Consider the following 25,776-nt stretch of genomic DNA (forward strand, 5'->3'; position numbering starts at 1 on the left):
TGAGTGGCACACTGTCGGTGTTAGTACTTCGGGAGTGGTTAGGGACTAAATGCTGTGCTAGCATGCTGGAAACACAAACATGCCAACATAACTGATCTGAAGCTCTTGTGAGGAGTTGTGGGCTGGTTATTAAACAGGCTGAAGTTGATATGATGTCCCTTTATTAGCTTAAAATTCAAATCAGTGACATGATTTATTATTCATATATAGATATTACTACCCCTAAACTACTATCATTACGAAGGTGTTAGAAGAAGATATAGATAGCACACTAAAGAGACTTTTTTACACCTTCCACAGCAAATTTCCACAATCAGTGATATAATATGATAAGATTCAGTTTGATACAACACACCACACAATATAATAATATGCCATACCATACATACAATACGATACAGTGCCATACAATGTGGTAGGATTAAGTCACATACACTATCATGCAATACCATATGATGAAATACAATATATTACAATATCAAAATAAAGGAAACAACACAATATTATACCATACGATACAATAAGAAACATACAAAACAGATCAACTGATACAACACGATGTAACCATACGATATAAAACATCCATGATATAATGCAATCCATACAATGCAATATGATTTAAAACAATGCAATGCAAACTAAATGATATGGCATGATTTGCTATGATTTGATGGATAAGATTCCACATGATACAGTATGATACAATAAAATCATAGCATTCAAAACAAAATATATGATATAATCCAATCCTAAGATACAAAAATTACAACATGATGCAATCCAGACAATATGATGTAATACAAAACAATGCAATTGGATCTAAATGATATGGCATGATATGATAGAGTTTATACGTTACAATTACAATATAATAAAAAAAGATACAATATAGTAAAATGCAATAATAAGGGATGTAAATGATATGATATGATATGATATGATATGATGTACTGCAATGCAATGCGATGCGATATGATACTATTATGATAAGGAACATACAAAACAAAACATATATAATATGACGCAGTTATTCAAAATAAAAGATGCAATGTAATATGATACAATATGATATGAAACAATGCTATGTGATCTTAATGATATGAAAATTATATGCTAAATATAATACTGTACTATACAATAAAAATGATACGATGGGATCTAAATTATACAATATGATATATGATAGGATGTACTGTGATGCAATATGATTTGATACATTACGATGTAATAAGAAATGTACAAAACAGAACATACGGTATATAATGCACTGCAATCACACGATACAAAACATACAACATGATGCAATCCATGCACACGATAGGAGACAATGTGATGTGATTAGATATGATAAGAAACATAGGAAACAGAATATATGATACAAGACTATGGATTCATTCAGGACAAAATATACAACATGATATAATCCAATCTATTAATTATGATATGATACGAATCAATGCAATCCAATCTAAATGACATGATATGATATGATATGATATGATATGATATGATATCATATTATATCATATCATATCATATCATATCATATCATAGATACGATACAATACAATACAATGCGATATGATAGGATGGGATATAATGCACCATGGTATTATATATTATAAGAAACATATGAAACAGGAAATATGATGGGATACAAGATGACATGAAACAATATGATCTATATGAGACATGATATGATGTGATATGATATAAATCTAATGCCAATGTACAGCATAATTTACAGTCCATGATCTGTATCTCTGCAGCCTGAGAACACCACTAACAGACAGGAAAACCTTTACAGCTCTTTAACATGCTCACAATCTGACAACAAGCTGAGCAGAGGTAGACAGAATCACTGGAACGCTGTGCAACAGCGCATAATTGGAACGGCTGTACAGCTGATTCAATGAAAGCAAACGGAGCTTTTAACTCACTGAGTGCCATTGACATATATATATATATATATATATACGTCATTTAAAAGCCAACACTTGAGTGCCATTTACGTAAATATACGTCAAAGTGTTTTTTCAGCGGCTGGCACAAGGGGGCACTTTCATGCTCCCTGTGAGTAATTTTGTGGCTTATGGGATATGTCGTTGGAACACGGAAGAGACGGTAGATCAAAGCCACAGAGATCAGAGCACGAAGTGGAGAAGCCGGGATGGAAGTAATCTAAGCTAAAAGTTCTACAATATTCAGCATCAGCACAAAATGCCCCCCAAAAAACTGAGGGAGTCAAGTGGCCAGTTTCGCCAGCGGACGCTGGAAGAAAATCTAAACTTTTGCATGAGAAATCGGTTATTCACTGAAACCAACAGCAAATCCAGTGATCAGCGCATTCATTCATCTGCCTCGGCTGGCCAAGAGGCTAAAGAATGCTGCAAGGTCTCTACTGTGTGTTGGAGAGAAAAGGCACCTGCTATCCAGCTGGATGCATACAGCGACGACACTTCAGAACATGACTACAGGAAGAAAGAAGGACAAATAGAGCAGATGCTTCAAAGAGCTTCCTTTGTTTTTCTCACTCTCTTTTTGAAGCCATGGAAGAGAGAGGAAATTTGGGATTTTTCTTTCAGTAACGGATTACTTTTATGAAAATGTAATTAATAACAGGATTACTTGAATTGTAAAACCAACCCGTTACATTACTCGTTACAACAAAAAAGTAATCTGAGTACTCTAACGGATTACTTTGTAACGCGTTACCCCCAACACTGTTGGTAGTAGGGAACCATCAGTGTTATTTTTAGGCTATTACATCAAATAAATACATATTTATTTTGAAAACAAGTGAAAATTGACCCCTGATCAATATGAAGGTTAAGGAACAAAGTGTGATACATATGGTTGTTAAAAGACACCAGAAAATTACATTTCCACAATCAGGACAGGATCAGCAAGTAGGTAAGATGGCTGCATTGTCCACGTGGGGCAGAACAGAAAGTTGCTCACAACTTTGACCGGAACAGCATATAACACTCATATAACATCCAAAGAAGACTATGACACACTACAAACCTCATTCATTAGGTATTAATTTGTTCCTGTTGATAATATCCGGTCAGGGAATGATTATATTTCCAACTGTTGGCGTGCGCACTTCCATACAAGTGTGGAAATTACCCATTGTGTCACCTCAGCAGGCCAGGAAGCACCTTTCACAACAAACTCAGCCTCCTTACACAGCTTCAATCCATGCAACCACTACAGCATCTGATTACTTAGGTCTATTTGGCAACAAATCAACCACATCTGAGTGCTTCACTTTGCTAATGGATTTAGATCTTTTCATAAAAGCTTTATAGAGAAAAATATCAGACCATGATGACTCAGCGACATTTATAGCCCACTCAAATGATGATTTGAAACCATATCTTAAACAGCAAAGTAGTCTTATTTCTTATAAACATCCTTCCTCATACAAAAAGTCCTTTAACTATAAGTTACATCTTTAGAAGACTAACCCCATAAAACTGTTCAGTATGGCGTGTTCATAACAGTCTTTGTTGAACATTTGTTGGAAACACTTTGGTATAAAATAGTTTGATATAAAAGACAAAGACACTTGAGATTAGGTTACATGAACACGTCTTATGTAACCAGTTTCCGCCCAAAGATACCTTAAACAATGGCGTTATTGGTGCACAGACAATTCACCCAGAACTGGGGCACAATGAAATTTGCCACCTGCAATAAAATTTGGCCGACCTACAAAGAAATGTCCCCTGTGTTGTGGAAACAACCCAGTTTGAGTCTCTTTAGGAACATCCAAGAACATTCAGAAGGTGAGATCAAATGCCATGCAGATTTAGTGAAGCCGTTACTGTGACCCTACAAGGGAAAATCTGCAGTGTTGTAGCATCGATGGCTGATGATGTGCTGCCATAGCCAACATTATTTCCTGGCTGTGGTCCATCAGACCTCTGAGAAACAGAACACAGTGAACTCCCTTCTCTCTCAGCATTCAGACTCTTTGGTGGCCATCAGCCCGTGAATAGCAGCTATGTGAGCATGACTGCACAGCACTATTTCTGTGTGCTCTGCTACTTGACATTGAGAGGCCGGGATTAGGTGGCTCCACTACTGTAAATGACTAGCCCCTGCCGCCACACATACAAACACACGAACACGTGTGTAAATATGCATGCGCATGTTCCTGCTGTACATACTGCATTAAATGTTGACAGAATAGAAAATAAGATTCATATATCTGAAGTGGAAAAATCATAGTCATCAGCGTAATGTTGCAGCCACTGAAAATGCATTTATTCAACAAAGCCTGACTTAGCTCGCCTGCCACTTCAGTTAGTTTCTGATGAGTACAAACCTAGCAGCAACCTTGGGTGAAAGTCTTTGTAAGTCTTTTTTCTGGAAACACTCAGGACAAGTTCAGAACTACAAGACCTAAAAACACAGTGGAACGAATGTGCACACGCAGCTTATAACAGCAGTCGATGGAAGGCTATGGGTACAGGAGCCCACCGTCCCAGAGAGGAAATGAGTGACAGGAAGTAAAGCCAGCAGGATGGATGACGTGAGGCTGCAAAAAGCTTGGTTAAATTGACCATAATTGAGTTATAAAACCAATAAAAGGGTAAACTATCAAAGGGAGTTAATACTTTTTATAAACCCTGCAGGGCAACAATAAATCCGTCTACATGGATGATTCCCACTTTATCCTTCACTTCATTTGGAATAATCCCAGTGATGGAAAGTACCTGATTATATTTACTCAAATTACTGTTATCCAGTAGCTTTTTCTGTACTTTAATGGTTCTGAGTACATCTTTAAAATAGTACTTTTGCTTTTATTCAAGTGTATTTTGGAGGGTGTTGTAATTCACAACATTTTTAGAGCTCTATTTACTGAGTAAAAAACTAAAAAATGAGGAGGTTCTATCTATCTGTTAATGTCATGAAACTGACAAGTTGTTTGCATTAACAATACGTGACCATCAGTATAAGAATGCTTCATCATTTCATCCAAAACAGCTGTTGCATTTCACTTTATTATGAAGGTACTTTACTTAAACATCCTGGTTGAAGCTCCATCAGAGAAAGATCAAGTTAAACTCAGGTATGAAAAGTAGCTGCTCAGTACTCAGTACACAGGAATATCATCAATGTTAATTTAACTCCCATAGTGTTAAATGTAACACTTTTTCTGAGTTTACATTATTATCACCAGTTCTGAGCTAAATTTCTACTTTGGAAAGTTTTAATATTTTAACTCTCTTATAGTGCCATTTTTTAAACACAGTGTTTTTTTTTACACGTTAAAGTATTCTTTTGACACATTGTGTTATTTGCTTTCACTATTGGTGTAAATCTGAATAGTTTGCTATTTTAATTATTGACACATTGCAATGCACTTTTCATACTTAACGACTGTCAGCTTTTTTGAACACCTATGGCAAAGTAAGGTTTCTGAAAATCAGTGCACCACCCTTTACTGCAGACTATAGATGGGAAGTGACTAACCTAGTGGATAACTTCGCTCATGGTGCAGACGTGTCTAAGATTTTAAAACACTATAAACAGGCAACATCTGAAACACATCTAAACACTCTGCCCAAGGTCATGACAGAAAAACATTGCTTCCATTTGAAATGGCAGTGGGCAGAGATAAGATCAGTTGACTCTCTACAGAATTGGACTAACCCTGATGATTTACACTCCAGATTTTGTTGTTTTACTTAACATAAAGTTTAATTAATTACTTTTGACTTTAACTTGAGTAAATTTATTTGACAGTATGACTTTTTTTTTTACTAATCATATCATTTGAGGCTTACATAAGACAGCAACTACATCATAACCCCTGTAAAATATATCAGGCTTACCATTTGCAAGCTCATTGTGTGTCAGATTCAGGTCATTTGCTCTTTTTATTGATTTTATGCTTGTGAATAAATCGTGAGGTTTGTTTTCCCTCTGTGCCAGAGATAACCAGGGGCTAAGGCATCATTTTTTCCAGTCGTCTTTTCATACAGAATATCCATGTATGCCCATCCAGACCATACTTGTGAATGTGATACCTTCAGAACATTTTCTGGGATTTTCTTCACACTTTGCACAAATTTCTACTCTGACTTAAGGTGAAATGACCTCTTTTGGGAGGTACACACTCAAGGTTAAAAACCCACCCCCATCTCTCTTCTTGACCCATCACTGTACTTTCACTGTCCAGCAATAGTAAACCTTGTGAAGGCACGTAACCACCATCAGTAGTTCAAGTGTTGATTGTAAGACTAAATGAAGTATGCAGGGTTTAATAAAACACATTTTTATGCCTTTAGTTTATCTACTAAAAGAACGAACTGGGCAGGTAGAAATCTGTCTATGGATTTCTGAGAAAGCAACATGCTAAATTGTTGTTTCTTAGCTCCTCACTGCTAAACTGGTTTGAAAAGTTCTGAATCAGGTGCCACACCCTAATGGTTCAGCTGAACCCCCCACCCCCACCCCGAGTGAGCACTCATCCACATCTTGTTTATTTAGTAAATATAGACAGTATGGGAATCAAACCCACAAACGTCCCATAGCAAACATGTAAACATGTGTGTTTTGCTGTGGATTTTTGCCTGTAATGGTTCGGTTAACCCCTCTAACCAACAGACCCAGCTTGAAGGCATAACTCTACCACATTCCCACACACACAGTAATACACACTGTGTCGGTGTAACAACATCCGTGTAGGAGGTAACTTCAAGGGGTGACTAACATTCGGCTGGGTCTCTGCCTGCCTTTGAGTCCAGCTGGGTCTTTAGACGTACTTACCCCCATTAAACCTGTGTGTGACAGCATTGTTGCATCCTGCAAGTATATATGTGGTCTCTCTGAACTTTGCGGCGTTCGGGGCTGGTTCACGTCTCAGATGGTGTATTTAGTGGTGTGTCTTTGAACGTGACATCTGTTGGCTGTGTGAGTAATGGTGTGTGGTGCAGCAGCATGATGTACTCTAGCTGAACATCAGGTGTTTTCTCGGCCTACACACTGCACATCTGTTGCTCTATGGCTCAGTACACAGCCACAGGGCACCGTACTCTTAGTGATTGATCCGTCAGTCAGTCTGATGATACTGTTTATCAACACGTGAAGTTGGTAAAGTCACAGTTTCACATGTGAATCAAGGAGAAAGACCTCGGAGAAACACCACAGTACATGCACAGCGAAGTGATTATACTCTGATACTGTTGTATTAGAAATATAAAAAATGAGGAGAGATTTCTGACCATGTACCTTCACAGTGCTAAAAATATTTGCCTTTGGAGTACTGAACATAATAGCAGTGATGGCCAGGATACAGGTGCCTTGGTTACAAGCTGTTGCACACACGTCAGACACAAGGGAAATAAAAATATTATCTTTACTATTATTACAGCTCTTGAATGGGCCAAAAGAACAGACCGGTGTTATCATTATCCACACCGGCTGTTCGAAAATACCACATAAATGTGCTGCCTGACTCAGGAAGTGCACCAAAGGGTGAAAATAAACTTGACCTTACTTAACTGATCTAAAACACCATAAATGCTAAATGAACACATTACTTTGATCATTCTGATACAATATGGAAGCCCAATGAGGACATGCATTTAAAGTGCCTTTAAAAAGTATTCACCCCCTTGGATGTTTTATCCTATAATTGATTTTATAAATCAATCATGGTCAATATAATTTGACTTTTTTGATTAAAAAAAACTCTTGAATGTCAAAGTGAAAGCAGATTTCTAAGTAATGTCAGCTGAACAAAAATATGTAATAGAAAATAAGTGTCTGCATAAATAATTTCCCCCTTTAAAGTGACTGACCTAATTCAACAGAGGTCCAGCCAATTGGTGTTAGTACAATTAAGCCTAATTTATGCTTCTGCGTCGCATCAATTGTGAAGCTATGCAAAGCCCTCTGCATTGTCGACACGACGCAAACGCCTGACGCGTACCTCCAAAAAATCCTAACTACACATCGCGGCAATGCGGACCACAAGGGCTGTGATTGGTCTGCTCAAAACGTCATTTCTTCATCCATGTCCCTCAGTGGGCGAATCAGTGTGGTTAATTCACCTGTTCTCAGCCTCGACTCGTTTAGTGGTCATACAGACCACCTCTGCAAACATCTTCCCTATCACCTGCGCTTAAACATTTGCAACAAAAGAATTTGTTTGTCGATATTGATGAGCTCCAACTCTAAACACACCCGCTTCACCTCGGTCGCCATTGTTTTCTGTGACCGGAAGATAAACAAGGATTCGGATGTGACCCCTCTGAAACCACACACACACACACACAGCTACACTCCCTAGCGGCATGGTGGTGAATTGTAGAGCGACGCTTTCCCTCAACGCAGAACTTCGAATTGTCAACGATAGCGTATGCCATTGACGCGACACAGAAGCATGAATCAGGCTTTAGTGAAGTAGAGTGCAGTGAATGTATCTCAAGTGATTGAAGTATAAAGACACCTGTGTCTGGAAGGGCCAGTCACTGGTTCATCAGTATTCCTGGCTACCATTACACCATAAGGACAAAAGAACACCCCAAGCAACTCAGAGAAAAGGTTGTTGAAAACTGTAAGTCAGGGGATGGATACAAAAAATTCCAAGGCTCTGAACATCACCCACATGTATAAACCTGCCTCAATCTGGCTGTCCTCACAAACTGAGTGGCCGTGCAAGGAGACAAGTGAGAGAGGCCTCCAAGACACCTATGACTACTCTGAAGGAGTTACAAACATCAGCAGCTGACATGGGAGATACTCTGCATACAACTGTTGCCAGGTTCTTCATCAATCAAAATTTTTATGTTGAATAAAACTCATATGAAATCTCAACTGGAGATCCTAAAAAGGCTTGTCAGAGACTCCATGTTGGAGTCTAAGACATTTTTTGGTCTGATGAGACCAAAATGGTGCTTTTTGGCCATTAGACAAGATGCTATGTTTTGAGGACAGCAAATACCGCACATCACCACAAACACACCATCCCCACTGTGAAGCACGGTGGTGGCAGCATCATGGTGTGGGTATGATTCTTGGCAGCCGGCCCTGGAAGATTCATTTTCCAGCGAGCATAGAGCCAAAGCTACATAGAAATGATTTAAAGACAACAAGGTGAATGTTTTGGAGTGGCCAAGTCAAAGCTCAGACCTTAATCCAATAGAGAATTTGTGGCTGGACTTAAAATTGGTAAGTACTTTCTATAGGTAATGCATAGGAAAACACAGTAAACAAAGATTTTTTTTAAATCCTATATTCATTTGGGGCTGCTAAAATGCATTCATACATTTCCACATGCTCTGTTTTCTAGTTTTTTTTTGAGTGGATTTTAGTTTTTTCTATCGCCAAATAATGATATCTTATCACAAGTAAACTTACCACAATACCAGCTTTACCTCGAGATAAGATACATTTGTGAAGGTTTTGGTGAAAGACCAAAATTGACTTATCACAATAAAATAATAGGAATACAATGCAAGGATGAATTTATGCTTTGAGCTTCTGTGAATAACATCAAAACTTCAAGAAAGTGTAACTTTGATCTTTTTTAATGTTGATCTGAAAAAAATCACATAAATAACAATCACTTCAAAACGGCAGGGCAGGATTTGAAAGGGTGGAACATTTTAATTCACATTTTTTTGTTTGACAGCTGAACATGGAAATGAGGGAGTTTGTCCTATAATGATAGTAAGACAATTAAATCATACAGTGCATCAGATAATTGACTCCCTTTTTACAGTTTCTTAACGATACAGATGTTGAGCGTGCAGCTTTATGTTGCTTCTTTTTCGTACATAGCCAGTGCAACGTAACTTAGCGACATTGATCTGCCATTATTACAGTTAGGCTGAACCTTAAGCCTAATGTGGCCTCAAGATCTCCCCAAAACCTGCAGGATATTTGGGTGTGAGAAGTTGCCACTATTGATGCGTCTTAGAGCAAGGCCCTAAACCGCTCAAAATTTACATTTGAAGCTGCTCGGCGGCTGCTTTCATGTATAAAAATGTAACTGTGAGAGCGTAAGCAGGGTGTTTCTCTACATGAAATCCCCTGAATAATTACAAAAACATTTCTATTTAATGATCAATTTATTAATCACAGTGCTATTGATCATATTCTGAGTGCCAAAATGAAAGAAATCAGATTTTTATGCCTCATTTCTCAAAGAGCTTCTGCTTTTTTCCATAAATAAATATGTCATCCAATAGGAAATATAAAAAACAAGTGTAACATCTTTATTTCAAAAACTTGTTGAAGGTGGTTAAATCTCTATAAATACAGTTAGCTTAAATAAATAAATTAAACTTATAAATATACCGTTTACTGTACACAAAGAAAATAAAAGACGGACTTGTGCAGGAAAATACAAAATGTTGTCTGTTGAGAAGAAAAAAATCCAGGTTGAGCTCTGGTTTTTACAAACTTTTTTCAGGTACAGTTCAGTCTTATACATCCGCATTTCACACCATCATGGAGCAGCACAGAGTCCATCTTCTTCTCATGCTTTTCACCTTCCACTTGTCCCATTTCCTGTCCATCCTCCAGGCCGTTTGTATTCCAGTTATCGGGTGAGCCTTCTTCTTTTCCGAGGCCTTCAGGAATATGTTCAGCTGTTCTTTTTTTTCATCTGAACACGCAGCAGAGAGTCAGGCACACTTAGACCTCTGTTCCCTTCTTCATGTACGATCCTTTTTCCTTCTAGGACCTCCCTACAGGATCACTTCTCTTTTTCTATTTTGAGGTAGAATTTCCGTTTCTTTGCCTGAAAAACAAAATGAGGAAATTAGCCACAGAAAATTTCTTTCCAAATTCCCTCAAAGTATTAAAACGAGATTGTTGTCCGTGTATGTGGCCTTCCTCACCTCTCTTTGTCTCCTCAGTGGCTGGACGCTAACCCTAGTTTGACCTTCTCTTCACTCTCTACATCATACGCTCCCCGCTTGTGAAACCTGTAATAAACACAAGAGAAGGAGCTTGTTTAGACTATAATCTATGTCTGACTATGACAAACATCTTCTAAATCCCTTTATCTGTGCCTGCATGAGTGTTATAGTGTGTATGTGGCTGAAACTATGAGTGTTTTACTCACCTGAGCAGTAATAAAAGGCCAATTATGGTGAGGCAAACAGATGACAGCACCACCGCCACCACGGCGAGAGCTGTGGTCCGGTTGTATCCCTCCTGAGGCTTCTCCAAGGGCAGCGTGAAGAACTGACACCTTTCACCGGAGTAACTCGGATGGCACCTGAACACAAGACAGAGTGGACGACGTTGAAGTGAATTATTCAGTGGATACAGAGGGATGGAAAGACAGTGTATAGAAAGACGTGGAAGTGATACTTACACACAGGAGGGGGCGCGGATGTCCCTCAGGTACTGGCAGGTGCCATGAATGCAGAAGTCCTTGTACTTCTTCAGGCAAGGGTTCCTCTTCTTTCCCTTTCCTTTCCCTTTCTTTCTTCCCTTCCCTCTTCTTCTCTTTCCTTCAGTTCTTTCAGCTTCCAAGATGGAGGACGGGTCTTTGGGTTTGCTCGACATGGCAACTAATCCAAGAAAAGACACCAAATTAAGACAGCTGCCTTTCTTTGAGCAGAAAAACAACAAAAGAAAAAATTAAAAAAAAAAACCTTACCTTGTGGCAGATCCATTCCATAATCTCCAGACATGCCATCTTCATATTCCTCCCCGTAGTAATATTCATCATCATAATCTTCCTCCTCTTCCTGACTTTTCTCCATTGTTGTTGCGCTCCTGCTCTCCTCCTCTATCCTCTTGTCTTTGGTCGTGTCCAAAAAGTTGATAACAGTTATGTCCCGTTGCCTGTCGCTCTCATACCTGTCAACAGCAGCACCACTGGCCAGTCTGGACACCACTGCAAGAAAGAATGATAAAATTGTTTAAAAGGTGCATCAAAGTTTGGTTTGAAACCTGAAGCACAGCTTAAAATTCATCCTCTAGGGGGCTATTGGTACTTGGTGGGCAGGACTTCTGGGGGGCAAGTCGAAACATGTTGTGCACAAGGAAACTCCAGGCGGGATTTTTGGCTTTAGCTGGAATACCCGTTAGGAAATGCACATGCTCAGATGCAAAGCATGGCCTTTGAGGGATAGGAAGGACATATCTGCTTTACTCAGAAGCAAAGCCAGCCAAAAACATGACACAGAAACTAGAAAGCAGGCTCACCTCCCAGGGGGACAGTTAAGATCTGAAATGGTGTATAGGCTACTCTCCTATGTCTCCTACGTACTCACAAAATGCATGGACCGACAGTTAGCTAATGTCAGGCAAGAATATGAGTTAAAAATAAATGTATCCAATTACATAAAGCATGCTCTAAAATAGAGAGATGACCCCATTAGCTCCTGAATAGACTGGCATCATGAAAACTTTGCCTTAAAGGTTATGAAGTTTACAAGACTAGCTCGGCCATACTTGACAGGCTTGGCACTAACAGCCAAGATAAGACACACGGAAAGTAAATGTCAACATGATAAATATATCTCATATGAGGAAAAAAACGTACCCAAGGCGTGAACCAGCAGGAGCACGACACTGAAAATCCTCATGATGTAAAAACTTCCAGTGACTCTTAGTAGAAAAGGTGAAAAAAACAGGACGATCAACAAGTATTCCTTCCTGTTGTTCCGCTTCTAAATATTCCTTGGTTTCTTTTTTTCCTTTTTTGTGTGGTTAATCCCGCTTGATTTCGACCTCTTAAGTTTAATTCAGAGGGCTGGGGTGTCTCTGTTGTTAGAGCCTGAAAGGAGCGCAGAAAGGAGCGCAGAAAGAGAGCGTCCGGACAGAGGCTCGGCTGTATTTATGTGTGATCCTCCTCCTCCTCCTTACTTTACCCCGCCTACACAATACTACTGACCGACTGTGTGCTGTGTATGGGACAAGATAAAGCAAGATATCGACGAATATGGCTCAAAGAGTGCACTGATGTCAGAACAAACTATTAGTAGAGTCATTACAAGCATTAAGTAAGCCTCTAGATTCATTAATCTGTTATCACTTACTTTAGTCTGGAGCTACAGTACGCTAATGCTCCTGATAAACATTATTCTTACTGCTCTGACCAGGTACGTGGGGTGTTTTATGAGGCATTACACATTTAAAAACATGTAAATATTCTGTTCATTGTATTGAATAAGTAACTTGAATTGGTTTATCCAATTATCATGAACATTTGTGTAAAAATGTAAATAAAGTTTTACTCAAGGGAATTTCATTTTTTAGTCATGTGTTACCAACCAGAACCTCTAAAAAAAAAGTGGCCAGATACTTAAATATAATACGTCAAATGAAAATATGAAAATATAAAAAAATAACTCACAAACATATCTAAATGTTATTATTCATGGTTGGCTTTTATGCCACTATATAATGACAATGTTTACTTGCACTTTAAATAAGTGTGTTTAACTTTTAAAATACCAAATGGCCAGAATACAAGCTGGTGCAGGAGACAGTTATATTAATTAACTACATGTTTGCTGGCAGTTGTCTACCCTTGCCTAATGGTAAAGACCACCTCTGTACCTAGCCTATTGCCAACTTCTTTTTAAAAATTTGATTTACATGCATAGTCAGTTTTATTTCTGTTTACTTTAAGGGCATATGCTAATGTGTGAAAGTGCATATGCCTAAAGTTGGACTACTATAATGATAGTGCTAGCCTATTTAAAAAATGTGTGGCCAACACTAAAGAGCAGGAATCATCAACTGCATGTGCACAAGGGCCAGCTTTTTGCTTGACAGACACTTTGGGGGCCAAACTTTCAAACTGACTAAAACCTTTTGAAAAACTGTACATATTTTTGTTGACGTTTTTGCTTTCTTTTGAATGTATGAAATTTTTAGCCTGTAACAGTGAGATCAGATCCTATATCGCATTCATCCACAAGGGGGCGATTGAGATATTTTAGCTGAATATTTCTGAGGTTGTCATGTTGTCCATCACTGGGTTTGATGCTAATATGCTGTACAGCTATAAATGAAAAACCCAAGCAGGATATTTGCTCTCAAAACGTCTGAAGGCAAAAAGTTGACTTTTGTCAAGAATGGACTCATAAGTATGTGTTTAACATCTATTATATTTGCTAGTAATGGCTGACAGGTGGATTTCTGAAAATGGATAAAACGTTAAGTAATTCCTGAGAAACTGTTTCAATCTCATTTTTTTTAAAGTGGCTATACTGTGTTTATAAAAAACAATACCTGTTATACCACAGTATTTTTTTCCCTCAGCACATTTTCTGAATGTAATTGTTCTTGGGGGCAGAGAGGAAGATGTGAGCAGCTTGATGTGGCCCTGGGCTGCCAGCTGCTGATCACAGCTATAGAGGGTACAAGTAATAAAAGCAACGTTTTATCAGGGCGGATGAGGTTTTGCAAGAGGATCTTCAGGCTAGAAAAAGGCACAGTGTGTCTGTGCCACCACGTGGATAAAAGAGGAACTACAATATAAAAGCATACCTGCTCTGTGTGCACATGGATAGAAGGGTATAGACGGGGAAAAGCCCAGGACTATTGTACTGAAGTAGACGTACATTTATCTGTTTAAAATGTACTTAAGTAGAAGTAAAAACACTGATCTATAAATCTACTCATGCATGTTCACCAAACGTTTTCAAATGTGTGATGCAGTGGTCAGATACCATCAATTTACATACTTCAACAAATATTCCTGCGCCTAAATCAAATAATCCAAGGGATTCGAATGATTTTACACCAGTGGCTCTGACATCCTTGGTGATGAAAACATTTGAGAAAATCCTAAGAGAAGAAGTCATGTCCTTAACTAATAGTAAACTTGATCTACTACAGTTTACCTATCGAACTGGGAAAATTGTGGATGAGGCCAAGCTTTTTTTTGTTTGTTTTTTACAGAGCCTACAGGCCCCTTGAAAAGCCAAGATTTCATGCCAGACATTCCTTTGGCTCATATTTTCATTGAGAGACCCTCCTCTCATTTCAAATTGCCTGTTCAGATTTTACTGCTGCTTTTAAATGTTGTAACAAAAGGAGTCCAGTTGGTTTTTCTGAATGGTCATATTTCCAAGTTTTTTTAGTCTAACACTGGTTCTCCTCAGGGCTGCATCCTTTCTTCCCTGCATTTTGGAGGAACCCTGGCCACATTCTCTTCTCTGACTTTTCCCTAATGCCCTCTGGGCGGCGCTATTATGCATCCCCAACGAAAACAAACACACTCCTACTCATTTATCCTTTCAGCTATCAGGCTGCTGAACACTAAAAGCTTAAACTGACTTGTGGTTCAGGCTACTTTGGTCTCAGGTGTGTCCTTCTTCTTATGCATTGTGGCATTGTATTTAATTTATTTAACTATAGCACTATTTATTCGCTGCACCACACTGTGCGGTCCAGAGGGTGGCAGTAAATGCGCCTTTATGTTAATAAGCCATCCGCTACAAAGTATCGAAGAAGAGCAAAGTTCTTACAACGCGCGTGATTGCTCTGGTGTTGTCACGTGAATGTGGGGGTACAGGGGAGGGGCACAAACATGGCTGACGAGTCGGGGGAAGTAAACACAGCTGTTGAGGATGGAGAAGCAAAACAACAGCAAGATGAAACCGAAGTTTCTGACGACGCCATCGAAGGAGAGTCCGGTGACAGGAGCGGGCAGGAGCGGGAGGAGAAGTCGGCTCCGGCGGCGGGAGAGAGCAGCTGGTCGGCTCCCATCCTGTCGCTCGCGCGGAAGGCCACGGAGACGATCAGCAGCGGGGTGAGCTACGCCGCTGCCCAGAGAAACCCTTCACAAGGCTCCGCTGCTAGCTCTCCTACTGAAAGAGAGCCCGAAAATGATGTCAGCAGCACTTCTAAAAAACTTCCAGGTATTACTGACAATGATTAATTTGAATTTTACAGCCTCACACGCTTAAAAATAGCCATGGATTAAGACAACATAGCAATTAAGGTCCGTGTCTGTCACTTCCTCTCTGACGCTGCTGTCATCTGTCAGCAGACACATGACCACTGCAAAACTATAATTTCATAGACTGATAATTGTGCACAGTCACGCCGCACACTGCTTATTCTGCATTTATTGCACTGAAGTTTGCATAGGGACTTTTTCAAGCCTGACTGATATTTTTTCAACGATTTTCTTTGCAGTTCTACCCCCCAAAGATCCCATGGCAATAGAAAGATCCAACCTTCTCAGCATGTTGAAGTTGAGCATTAAAGTATTGATTCAGTCCTCATTGAATCTGGGCAGGACGCTGGACTCGGATTACCCTCCTCTGCAGCAGTTCTTTATAGTCCTCGAACATTGCCTCAAACATGGTCTGAAAGGTAAATTGGTGCTTTTGTAAACAACACTGGTTTGTATTCAGAAGTGTTAAAGTGTCCCAGCAAACAGAAGCAACCATTGCATTTTGTTTCATTCAGCCAAGAAATCCTTCATTGGCCAGAATAAGTCTATATGGGGACCCCTGGAGCTGGTTGAGAAGTTGTGTCCAGATTCTGCTAACATTGCCACAAGTGCCAGAGACCTGCCGGGCATTAAGTATGCACCACTAAGCCATTTTCTAAGTAAATCTACAGAGAACAGAAGGCTTAACATTGATTATTTATTTTTTTCTTTTATTTGCTCATAGGACAGGTTTGGGGAGAGGAAGGGCTTGGCTGCATTTAGCACTGATGCAAAAGACAATGGCTGACTACATAAAGGCTTTGCTGGACCGCAGAGATCTTCTGAGGTAAACACACATGATCAGTTATGCTGCCAAAATACACAGAGAAACCTGTAACTATTTGGACAGTGACGCTTTTTTGTAATATCACTTTTATTTACCACCATGATGAAGAATAAAACTATCAAGATGTGACTGAAGTGTAGACTTTGGGCTTTAATTAAAGGGGCTTCATAAAAAATGGGATCTACCGTAATACATTTGACCTTCTATTCAGTGCCCTCTATGTCTGTCTTCTCCCAGTGAGTTTTATGACTCTGGAGCATTAATGTTGGAGGAGGAGGGGGCTGTGATGGGGGGACTCTTGGTGGGTCTTAATGTAATTGATGCCAACCTTTGTATTAAAGGGGAGGATCTTGATTCTCAGGTGAGTGTTGAGAGCTTTTTTTGGGCTGTAAATCCCATCGACATTTTCACATGTGAGAATTAAGACAATCACGTAGTGAACATTTTCTGTTTCCATTTTAGGTGGGAGTCATCGACTTCTCTCTTTATCTCAAAGACCCTGCAAACAGTGAGACTCCAAAAGAGTGAGTGCTGCTTTCAGATGGAAATAATGTCTCATTTACTCATCTGCTCATTACTGTAAATGTCTACTGAGCCTATCACAAGGCAGCAATCAATGCATTTAGGTATGTAGACATAGTAAAAGTCAGACTGAGTGTGGAAGAAAGGTGATGTAACTCTTTGAACATGCCATGGTTGTGGATGACCCTCCCATTCAAATGTCACAGCATATTTCTCTTTTCCTGACCATACCCCATAAACCCTAGAGACAGATGTGTGTGGAAAAATTCTAGTTAATCAGAAAGTTGTGAAATACTCAGACCAGCCTGTATACATATTATGTATTGAGCTGTTGAACAGCTATACCAAATTAAGTGATTAGTAAGGGCATAGTCTGACATGACTAACCTCCAAACTTACTAACGCACACTCAGCACACTGTTTTTGTTATGCCTCTTTCAGTGACGCTAAGATGACAGCCATATTAGATCAGAAGCACTACATTGAGGAGCTGAATCGTCACCTCAGTGGCACCGTCACTGACCTACAGGCCAAGATGGATTCTCTAGAGAGGACCAACAGCAAACTTGTTGAGGAGGTGTGTAAAAATGGGCCGTGGTAAATTTTGTGTTATGTCAACAAAGCATCTGTGTGCATTTGGTGTGTTCTCCCTGTCCGACCTTATGTGACTCTTTTCCTTAGCTGACAGCAGCAACAGACCGCATCAACTCTCTGCGGGAGGAACAGGAAAACCTAAGAAAGGAAAATGAGTCCATCTTGCAGTCCAGCCAGAAGAAGGAAGAGGTCAGAGAGCATCAACATTTAACTATAGCTTAAAAAACTACTTATTATGAAAAACTATACAAAATGGAAACTCCTTTGTGTTTATCTTTCAGGCGGCCCTTCAGGACAGCCAGGTGGAACTGGAGACATATAAACAGACTCGACAGGGCCTGGATGAGATGTACAATGTAGTCTGGAAGCAGTATAAGGAGGAAAAGCGGATCCGCCAGGTCAGAAATCAATCAGCTGTATGTCACTAGAATTTAGAGTAGAAGGACAAGGGGGTTGTTTTGAGAGGTTGCAGATCTATTTTTGCTGGAAAACAAGTCTGTAACATGAAAATAGCCCTCATACTCAACCGTCTAAACAGACTAAAGTTAACTCAGCAGTCATTGTATGCCCAGTTTAGTCTAGCTACGGTCGTAGCTTGACTTGGATATTTAACTGGACTACTGCACCAAGAAATAAGCATGGTGAAAATAACAGTTGTTATTTAAATAGCGAAAATATGAGTGATTTTAATCTTACATTCCTTCTGTACCCTACACTTTACTCTAGGTATAAATGCATGTTATCCCCTGGATTGTGGTGATATCCAAAGACAGATGACAACGCTACTCCTCTTATGCCTAGCATTTATGCTGTTTGACTTCCTTTTCCAATTGCACTATTTAAATTCTTCTTCAAGCTATTAAATTTGGTATGCTTTCAGTTGGATGTGTTAAAAGTCTGGTTTAGTCTGATTGAGATATTTATTTGATTTTAAAATACATGTAAACATACTAGTGTCTTTGTATGTCTGCATGCAGGAGCTGGAGCGTGAGTTGGAGCTCCAGGTGGGCCTGAAGCAGGAGATGGAGGTGGCCATGAAGCTGCTGGAGAAAGACACACATGAAAAACAGGATGCACTGGCAGCCCTGCGTCTGCAGCTTGACCAAGTCAAGACTCTTAATGTGCAAATGTTCCACAAAGCTCAGGTAGATACAAGGTTACTTCTTCTTCTTTTTGTATGCCTGTTCTGTTAAAATGCACATTAATGCAGTCTGTGTGGTTTTGAAGGACTCTCAGCGAGAGGCAGAAAAGAAGCAGGCCGAGGCTTTGCAGCTGGAGCAGAAGATGAATGATATGGAGAAATCCATGAAAGAACTAGAGCAGAGGTAATTATTGAGCATGTTTTTGTGTGCTACAAATGATATTTCTTTGAATTAGGCATTAAATCATTTGTGCACTGTAGACTGCAGAACTCAGAACGACAGCGCAAACAAAGTGACCAATCAGACAAAGATATGAAGGTGGAACTGGAAGGGAAAGTCGAAGCTCTGCAGAAACAACTGACTGACCTGGACACATTAAGGTAAGGACACACATAGTCAGGAAAAATAAGATAAAGTTTGCAAAGCATACATGCATTAGCTATAGAAAAGTATTTAATAGATGTGGATCAGTGTTCATTTTGTTGACTAAAACTGACTAAGAATGTTAGTCAACTACCTTTTTTCCATGAGGAAGACAAGACTAAACCTAGCTAAAATACATATTTTGTGATTAAAAACTCTGATGAGAAGTAAGTTTAGTTTTGGTAAAGAACGCCAAAACTAGACTAAAACGTTAGCGCTGGACTGTTGGACAATCAAAAGCCATGATATTTCTCCACTCTGCATATAAGGTCAGTAATTTTATCAGTATATTTTAAATCAGTTTAAGTATTGATATTGCATTAATATGTGTTTTCCATTTATATTATTTTTTTATCATTTGGCTGATTGAATTAGTTAAATAAAAAAAAGCCTTGACATAATGTTAGGACTTTTTTACTAAAACTTAACTAAAATTTTTTTGAATTTTTTTAAATTAGAACTAGTCAAAAACTTTCAAGGTTTTAAATTACTTAAATGTGATTTGAACTAAAAAAAAAAAGTTTAATTCAAAGACTGGGTATGACCCCACTGAACACATTCAAGCAGCAATCAGATGATTATCGTGCTTCTCCCTCTTCTTGTGCCTTTTTGCTTTTTTTTAATTAGGAGTCTTTTCAATAAAAATGGCTCACTATGATATGTATTTACCAAAAGGTGTACTACCAATTGTCAAAAGCGGACACGAGCTACACTCAAGTATTATGGGAGCCCAGAGCAGTGCAAGGCCAGAAGGCATCACCACTTTTAATCATCTCTTCTCTCTCATCATGTGAAATTTATCAACAAATATTTAATTTTGGTTTACTGTAAAGTACCTACACCTTATGGAGTTCAGCTATATATTATAGTACACCTCAATTCCAAAGAAAACAAGGCAACAAAGGTGGGTGGAACGTGACGCTCTGTCGTATTGCCATTTGGGCATGTGTAGTGGGGCCTTGCTGTGAGACAAAGATGGAATTTAACCTAGCTGCCAAAATTAATACTAATGTGGATAAAACATATACATATGTAAATACTGTTGCATGGTTTAACATGAGTCAGTACTGAGCTGAGAAGCAGCAGGAGTAAGTGTAGTGATCTCTGTAACATCTCATCTGTCAAAGGAGTTTTCAGAGTTAAACAAATTTTATTTGAAGGTTCATTAAACAAACAAGGTATGGTTATTAAAAAAAACAAGAATAATACTATAATATGATTTAATTTAGCACAAACATCTTTCAATATTTTTACTTAAATATACTCCCCTTCTGCATCAACACAACGCTGCATTCAGGTCTTCTACTGATCAAAGCAGTGCAGAAGGTCTTCTTCAGACAGCTGTGTCAGGGCCTCTGTCGTTCTTTTCTTAACTCCTGACACAGACTCTAAACATGTTCCTCTGAGCACAGATTTCATCTTAGAAAAAAAGTTAATCTGCTAGATCATGCAAGGCTCTGTCTGCTCTAAGGCTGTTAAAAAAAAAGACTTGCGCATACTAAGGAAAATCCTGATAAAACACTAATGAATAGTTCATGCAATGGTCTTTGGGTACGAGCATTTGTGTTTAGGGCTGTTTTGTTTAAACGATAAAAATAAAAAATAGGGATGCACCGATCCACCTTTTCTGGTCCCGATACTGATCCGATACCAGTGTTAAAAGAATAACCTGCATGCCCTACTGTAAGATAAGACTGGTAATTGTTTTGGGTAAAAGGCAAAAAATGAGTACATATAGATTACTGAAGTTGATATTTATTTAAACTATAAAGTGTTTAAATGTTTACCAGCAGTTTGGTAAAAACAATGCTTCAGAACTTACAGAAATTACTATTCAATTATAAACTTTTATACCCTGTAGACTGGTAATGCAGCAAAAAACAAAGAAAGTGCATCAGAGGTAACATTCCAGTAGAAAACTGTATTACACAAGTGTTTTTAACCACATACTGTAAACATAGTGACAATTCCATGAGAAAATAGTGAAAACAACCTTGTATCAAAGGCTTAGAGCTGGTTGCCTATATCGGCACCATGGATCGGCCCTTTCCCACCGATACCCGATCCAGCTTTGAGGGGCTGGATCGGGTCGATACCTGACACCAGGATCGGTATCAGTGCATCCCTAATAAAAAATGTATGTTGATTTTGGACCACAATGTATCCCCTACACAGTAGGAAGTGCTCAGAGGAAAAAAGGTTGGGAGCCACTGCTATATACCAATCAGTGTGTCTGTCTTTTTCCAGGCTGGGTTTGGAGAATGAACTGCGTTCAGAGAGGGAGCAGAGACAAAGCCTGCAGAAGGCTCTGCAGCGGGAACAGGACAACAGCATCGAGCTCCGCACACAGCTGCAACAACTCCAGGGCCTGCAAGCGGTTAGCCACACACACAGACCCACACACACGAGTTAGGGTCAGTCAGCTTGGATTAGGAAATCATGGAAATATTTTTGGAATTAAGGGTTCCTATGTTCTTTCTCAATCCTCTTTATAAAAGACTTTTGTCTTTGAGTTTTATTGTGCATACAGAATGAAAATACACTGTTGGCTTCCGGATACACTCTACTAGTATATAGTGGGTGCTGACAATCAATCTTTGGTTCATTTTGATTCATGATTAACCTTTTATATGACCTTTTAGTAATCTCTATTTACAGATTCTACACAGAGATGCAGAATCTGTTCAGACTGGTCATGGTTTTCAGCATGTGTTGTGGTTTACATTTGTTGTAGTTAGTGGTCAAAGCTGTATTGACCAATCACATATCAGCAGGCTTTGCATACAGATAATGCATTCTGTGTTGACAATATACAGACAGAGCTTTGTCAACATTAATGACAAGCCAGTGCCCATCAGCAGTATCCTCATGATGATTTATTTCTTTGTGTTAACTTACATCTGCATATGCGTGCAGTTAAACAATCTATTTTCAATCAAACATTTTAACCTGAGTCACAGATCTGCTTGAAACTGCTTACAAAGCAAATCAGTGGTTAGATTTCCTCACTACCAGAACCAGATAAGAGAGGATTAAAATTCTTCTAAAACAGGCTATTAGAAAGTTTTCTTTAAGGAAAAACCTGACAGAACGTTACTTTTTACAAATTTGCATCATGATGTTTTTTTCTGCAAATTTTATTTACTGTAGTTTTTAGAAAACCACATTGAAATGAGTTTCTTTATCAGGCTCATGCTGATGAAGTGAGTCTGAGTAAAGCTGCTTTAAAAAATATGTTTGTTGCATTGTAAAATTATTAGTTGCAAGGCTCTACTGTGGGTAAAATATGGACAAAAAATAATTGTTCAAATCGCAGAAATAAATGGCACATGGAAAAGGAAATCTTGCCGGGAAGTTGTTTGACAGTCTGGAGATACTGATCATCATCATAATATGACAGGGTTACAGGATTGCTCTTTTGCTGAATGCTGCAGTTAAAAAGTTGTCTCTGTTTGATTATCAGCATATGTAAAATATCCCTTTTTATTTTTGATGTGTTAGCCTCAAGAAGATCTCGTTCATCCTTTAAGTTTAAGTGTCGATAGCTTATTTTGGAGCTGTTAGTGTTGCTTTGTAGTTTGGGACTACCACTGTTATAGTAATGTGAAGTTCCTCTGTTTGTTCCCTGTGAATGGATGGTTCAGGAGCTGCAGGATTTGAAGCAGGAGAAGCAGCAGCTGCAGCAGACATGTGAGCAGCAGGAACAGGCTCTGCAGGAAATGGGACTTCATCTCAGCCAGTGGGTATCAAAGCTTTTATCATCTTTTTTTCCTAATGCTCATCACCATATCTCCTGATCTTTTATGTTATGTTGTCTTTATAAAAGGTCTAAACTTAAGATGGAGGACTTCAAGGAGGTAAACAAAGCTCTAAAGGTAAAAATCTGCCGTATATTTTAAGTGTATAATGGTTAATGTCGTTTGACTGGAAAAATTGAGTCTATTATATGTTGTCACAATACCAGATTATTAAACGTCAATAATGACATTCTTAAGAAATGAAGCACTATTTGGATATGATAAATAACAAGTCAGAGGGACCTAATTTCTTGTGATTTTTGATTTGCTTTTAATTAACAACAGTTCATCATATACACTGTCAAGATATTGGTTATGCTGCCAAGGTATTTGTGCAATTTAGACAGTGCTTTTGCGTAACGGCATTGAGTTCTGTTTAAAAGAATGTAATGATTTTATTTCAAAACATGGTATCATTAAATTGCATTTGTTTTCAAACTCTTACCTCCCCATCTTCTTGTGTGATCATTTCACCTAACAGGGCCATGCCTGGCTTAAAGACGATGAGGCCACTCAATGCAAGCAATGTCAGAAAGAATTCTCCATCGCACGCAGAAAGGTGAGCTCCTCTTCTCTGACATTTTAACTCACTCTGTGACATTCATCTTCACTGCTGTGTCAAATAGCTGTGTGTGTTTGTGTTGCAGCATCACTGCAGAAACTGTGGAGACATCTACTGCAACAGCTGTTCCAGTAATGAGCTGGCCTTACCCTCCTACCCTCGGCCTGTGCGGGTGTGCGATATGTGCCACGCCCTCCTGCTGCAGAGAAGCTCCTCCACAGGTTCCTGACAAAACACCTACAAGAGCTTTCTCACACAGTGTAACCATCTGCCATGATTACTAATGACCATGTTACAGGAAAGCGTATCATCAAATCTTAGGGAAATCTGATTTGGTGTTCGGTTTCCACCGTTACCTGAAATTCAGGAACAACAGTTAATCTGTATTAAACAGGGGTGACATCTAACACTGATGGCATGAGCTAATATACTTTATACTGACTGTTAAAGGAGACCAGCTTAGTATAATCATGGGAGAGCTGTTTCTTTATGCTGGGAAAACATCAGTTTGACATTTGGTACCATATAAAATGATCCTTTCAAAGGTATGTAATTCTTCTAATTCAAACAGCGTGTAGAGTAGGACCCGGGGCAGTGCCATGAAGTGGGATCAGAGGGTAAGCCTTCTCTATCGAGCCTAAAGTTTGTTTCAGGGTCCTACAGCTGGTTCATTAAAAAAATGCTGAATCCCAACCCCAAAGTCAACAAAATGGGCAGACAACACAGCAGTTACTTTACTCACTTTTGGCTTATTGTGAGCTGTTTAAGCCTACATCGCCTTTAACATTGCCATTCTTTAAAAGGATCCACTTCCGCTTTGTGCATCTGTGCTTGTGACCGTTCATGAGGAATTACACTGTCTCGAATCCCCCCTCTATCTTGCTGAGGCCATGGAAGTGTTCTGTGCTTGAGCACGACATGGAGCACTCACACTAGTAATGCAAACTGAATTTTAGGGTCAGATGTGCCTGGTCATGTTGACTCAGATTACTAAGTGAGTGCCTTCACACAAATCTTGGTTGGTGCCAGGTTATGTTCAGAGCTTCAGCTTTCTATCAGCTGTAAAGTGTAGAAATGTCCTCAGATAGTACAGTTTGACAAATTCAGTTTAAATTTCTGCAGATGATCTATACAGTAAAAGAATCATGAAGGCATATCCAAATAAATCTGTTTCTATCATTATAAAAATTCCATATAAATATGGTTTTAAAACAAAATTAAAATGATTGTATTTATGCATAATTTCCTATTAATAAACCGGACTTTGATTTGGCCAGATTAAGTTATTTTTCTTGTATTTTACAGAGCTGTACTATCCAACTTACCCTTGCTTACAGTTCCAGACTATAGCACTGAAATCTCGTGTACTTTTATTTGTTCCAGTTGTTCTGTTAGAACTACAGTGGAGGCACAACCAGATTGTGGGATGGAAATCTTAAGTTTATGAAATGGCCCACGCCATCTGTGAAGCAGTAATTTTACTATAACGTTTTTATTCATTATTGACTTAAAAGTTCCTCTTCTTGTGACACTTCAAAGGGAGTAAAGCCGGACTTTGAGAGATTATAACCAGCTCTGTGAAAATCTCAACAACTTCAGTTTTGTTGAGCTGTCTTACTCAAAAAAGCCAGATTAGGATGAACTTGCTTCGTGGCACTACCTTGTAGTCCCCCCAGCCACTGTTGGTGTGCAGCTTTTGTTGTGGATCCTTTGTGTAGCTGGTTTTTAGACCTAACATGTAATTTACTTTGATATTGTTCATGTTGTCATGCATCTTCTATGTAACAGTTTTTACTGCTGTGGCCCCACTGCTGGAAACATCAAGTTCTTATGTAAATGACTGTAGAATGTTAACAAATCAACTATTTTAGAATGTATTATAACACTGATTTTGTGGATTGTGTTAATTGCTACAAAGCCATTTTCTTAATTGGACAATGGTGACCAAAAGTTTTATATCTAGATATTTGATAAATGAATTAAAGCGCCTGTTTCTCAAATCTCAG

The 25,776-nt window shown here is 38.9% G+C and overlaps 2 protein-coding genes across 3 annotated transcripts; one reads left to right on the top strand and one right to left on the bottom strand.

The window, feature by feature from the left end:
• Positions 1 to 9,538: 9,538 nt before the first annotated feature.
• hbegfa (heparin-binding EGF-like growth factor a) lies at positions 9,539 to 12,798 on the bottom strand. 2 transcript variants are annotated; one of them, XM_041798041.1, is made up of 6 exons: positions 12,533 to 12,798; positions 11,642 to 11,881; positions 11,354 to 11,552; positions 11,099 to 11,254; positions 10,872 to 10,958; positions 9,539 to 10,771 (listed from the first exon to the last, which is right to left on the bottom strand). In XM_041798041.1, the coding sequence occupies exons 1-5, from the start codon at positions 12,573 to 12,575 to the stop codon at positions 10,886 to 10,888; spliced, it is 711 nt and encodes a 236-aa protein (XP_041653975.1). In that variant the 5' UTR covers positions 12,576 to 12,798; the 3' UTR covers positions 9,539 to 10,771; positions 10,872 to 10,885. The 2 variants fall into 2 exon arrangements, with proteins under 2 accessions (XP_041653975.1, XP_041653976.1); XM_041798042.1 differs by lacking the exon at positions 10,872 to 10,958.
• A 2,731-nt stretch (positions 12,799 to 15,529) lies between these two features.
• rufy1 (RUN and FYVE domain containing 1) lies at positions 15,530 to 25,770 on the top strand. Its single transcript, XM_041798037.1, has 17 exons — positions 15,530 to 15,863; positions 16,144 to 16,323; positions 16,420 to 16,537; positions 16,629 to 16,730; positions 16,968 to 17,091; positions 17,193 to 17,254; positions 17,694 to 17,829; positions 17,934 to 18,035; positions 18,128 to 18,244; positions 18,824 to 18,991; positions 19,074 to 19,171; positions 19,249 to 19,368; positions 21,659 to 21,788; positions 23,056 to 23,150; positions 23,238 to 23,286; positions 23,690 to 23,767; positions 23,856 to 25,770. The coding sequence occupies exons 1-17, from the start codon at positions 15,533 to 15,535 to the stop codon at positions 23,997 to 23,999; spliced, it is 2,154 nt and encodes a 717-aa protein (XP_041653971.1). The 5' UTR covers positions 15,530 to 15,532; the 3' UTR covers positions 24,000 to 25,770.
• Positions 25,771 to 25,776: the final 6 nt, after the last annotated feature.

Source organism: Cheilinus undulatus, linkage group 10 (genome assembly GCF_018320785.1).
Source record: "Cheilinus undulatus linkage group 10, ASM1832078v1, whole genome shotgun sequence".
Lineage (NCBI taxonomy): Eukaryota > Metazoa > Chordata > Actinopteri > Labriformes > Labridae > Cheilinus > Cheilinus undulatus.

Excerpts from the sequence above, each read along its gene's own strand:
- hbegfa (XM_041798041.1), bottom strand. The coding sequence starts at position 12,575 with ATGAGGATTTTCAGTGTCGTGCTCCTGCTGGTTCACGCCTTGG. Across the intron at positions 11,882-12,532 it reads CCTGCTGGTTCACGCCTTGG|TGGTGTCCAGACTGGCCAGT; the intron begins GTACGTTTTTTT and ends TCTTTCTTGCAG. Across the intron at positions 10,959-11,098 it reads GGCCTTTTATTACTGCTCAG|GTTTCACAAGCGGGGAGCGT; the intron begins GTGAGTAAAACA and ends TGTTTATTACAG.
- rufy1 (XM_041798037.1), top strand. The coding sequence starts at position 15,533 with ATGGCTGACGAGTCGGGGGAAGTAAACACAGCTGTTGAGGATGGAGAA. Across the intron at positions 16,538-16,628 it reads AGAGACCTGCCGGGCATTAA|GACAGGTTTGGGGAGAGGAA; the intron begins GTATGCACCACT and ends ATTTGCTCATAG. Across the intron at positions 23,768-23,855 it reads TCTCCATCGCACGCAGAAAG|CATCACTGCAGAAACTGTGG; the intron begins GTGAGCTCCTCT and ends TTTGTGTTGCAG.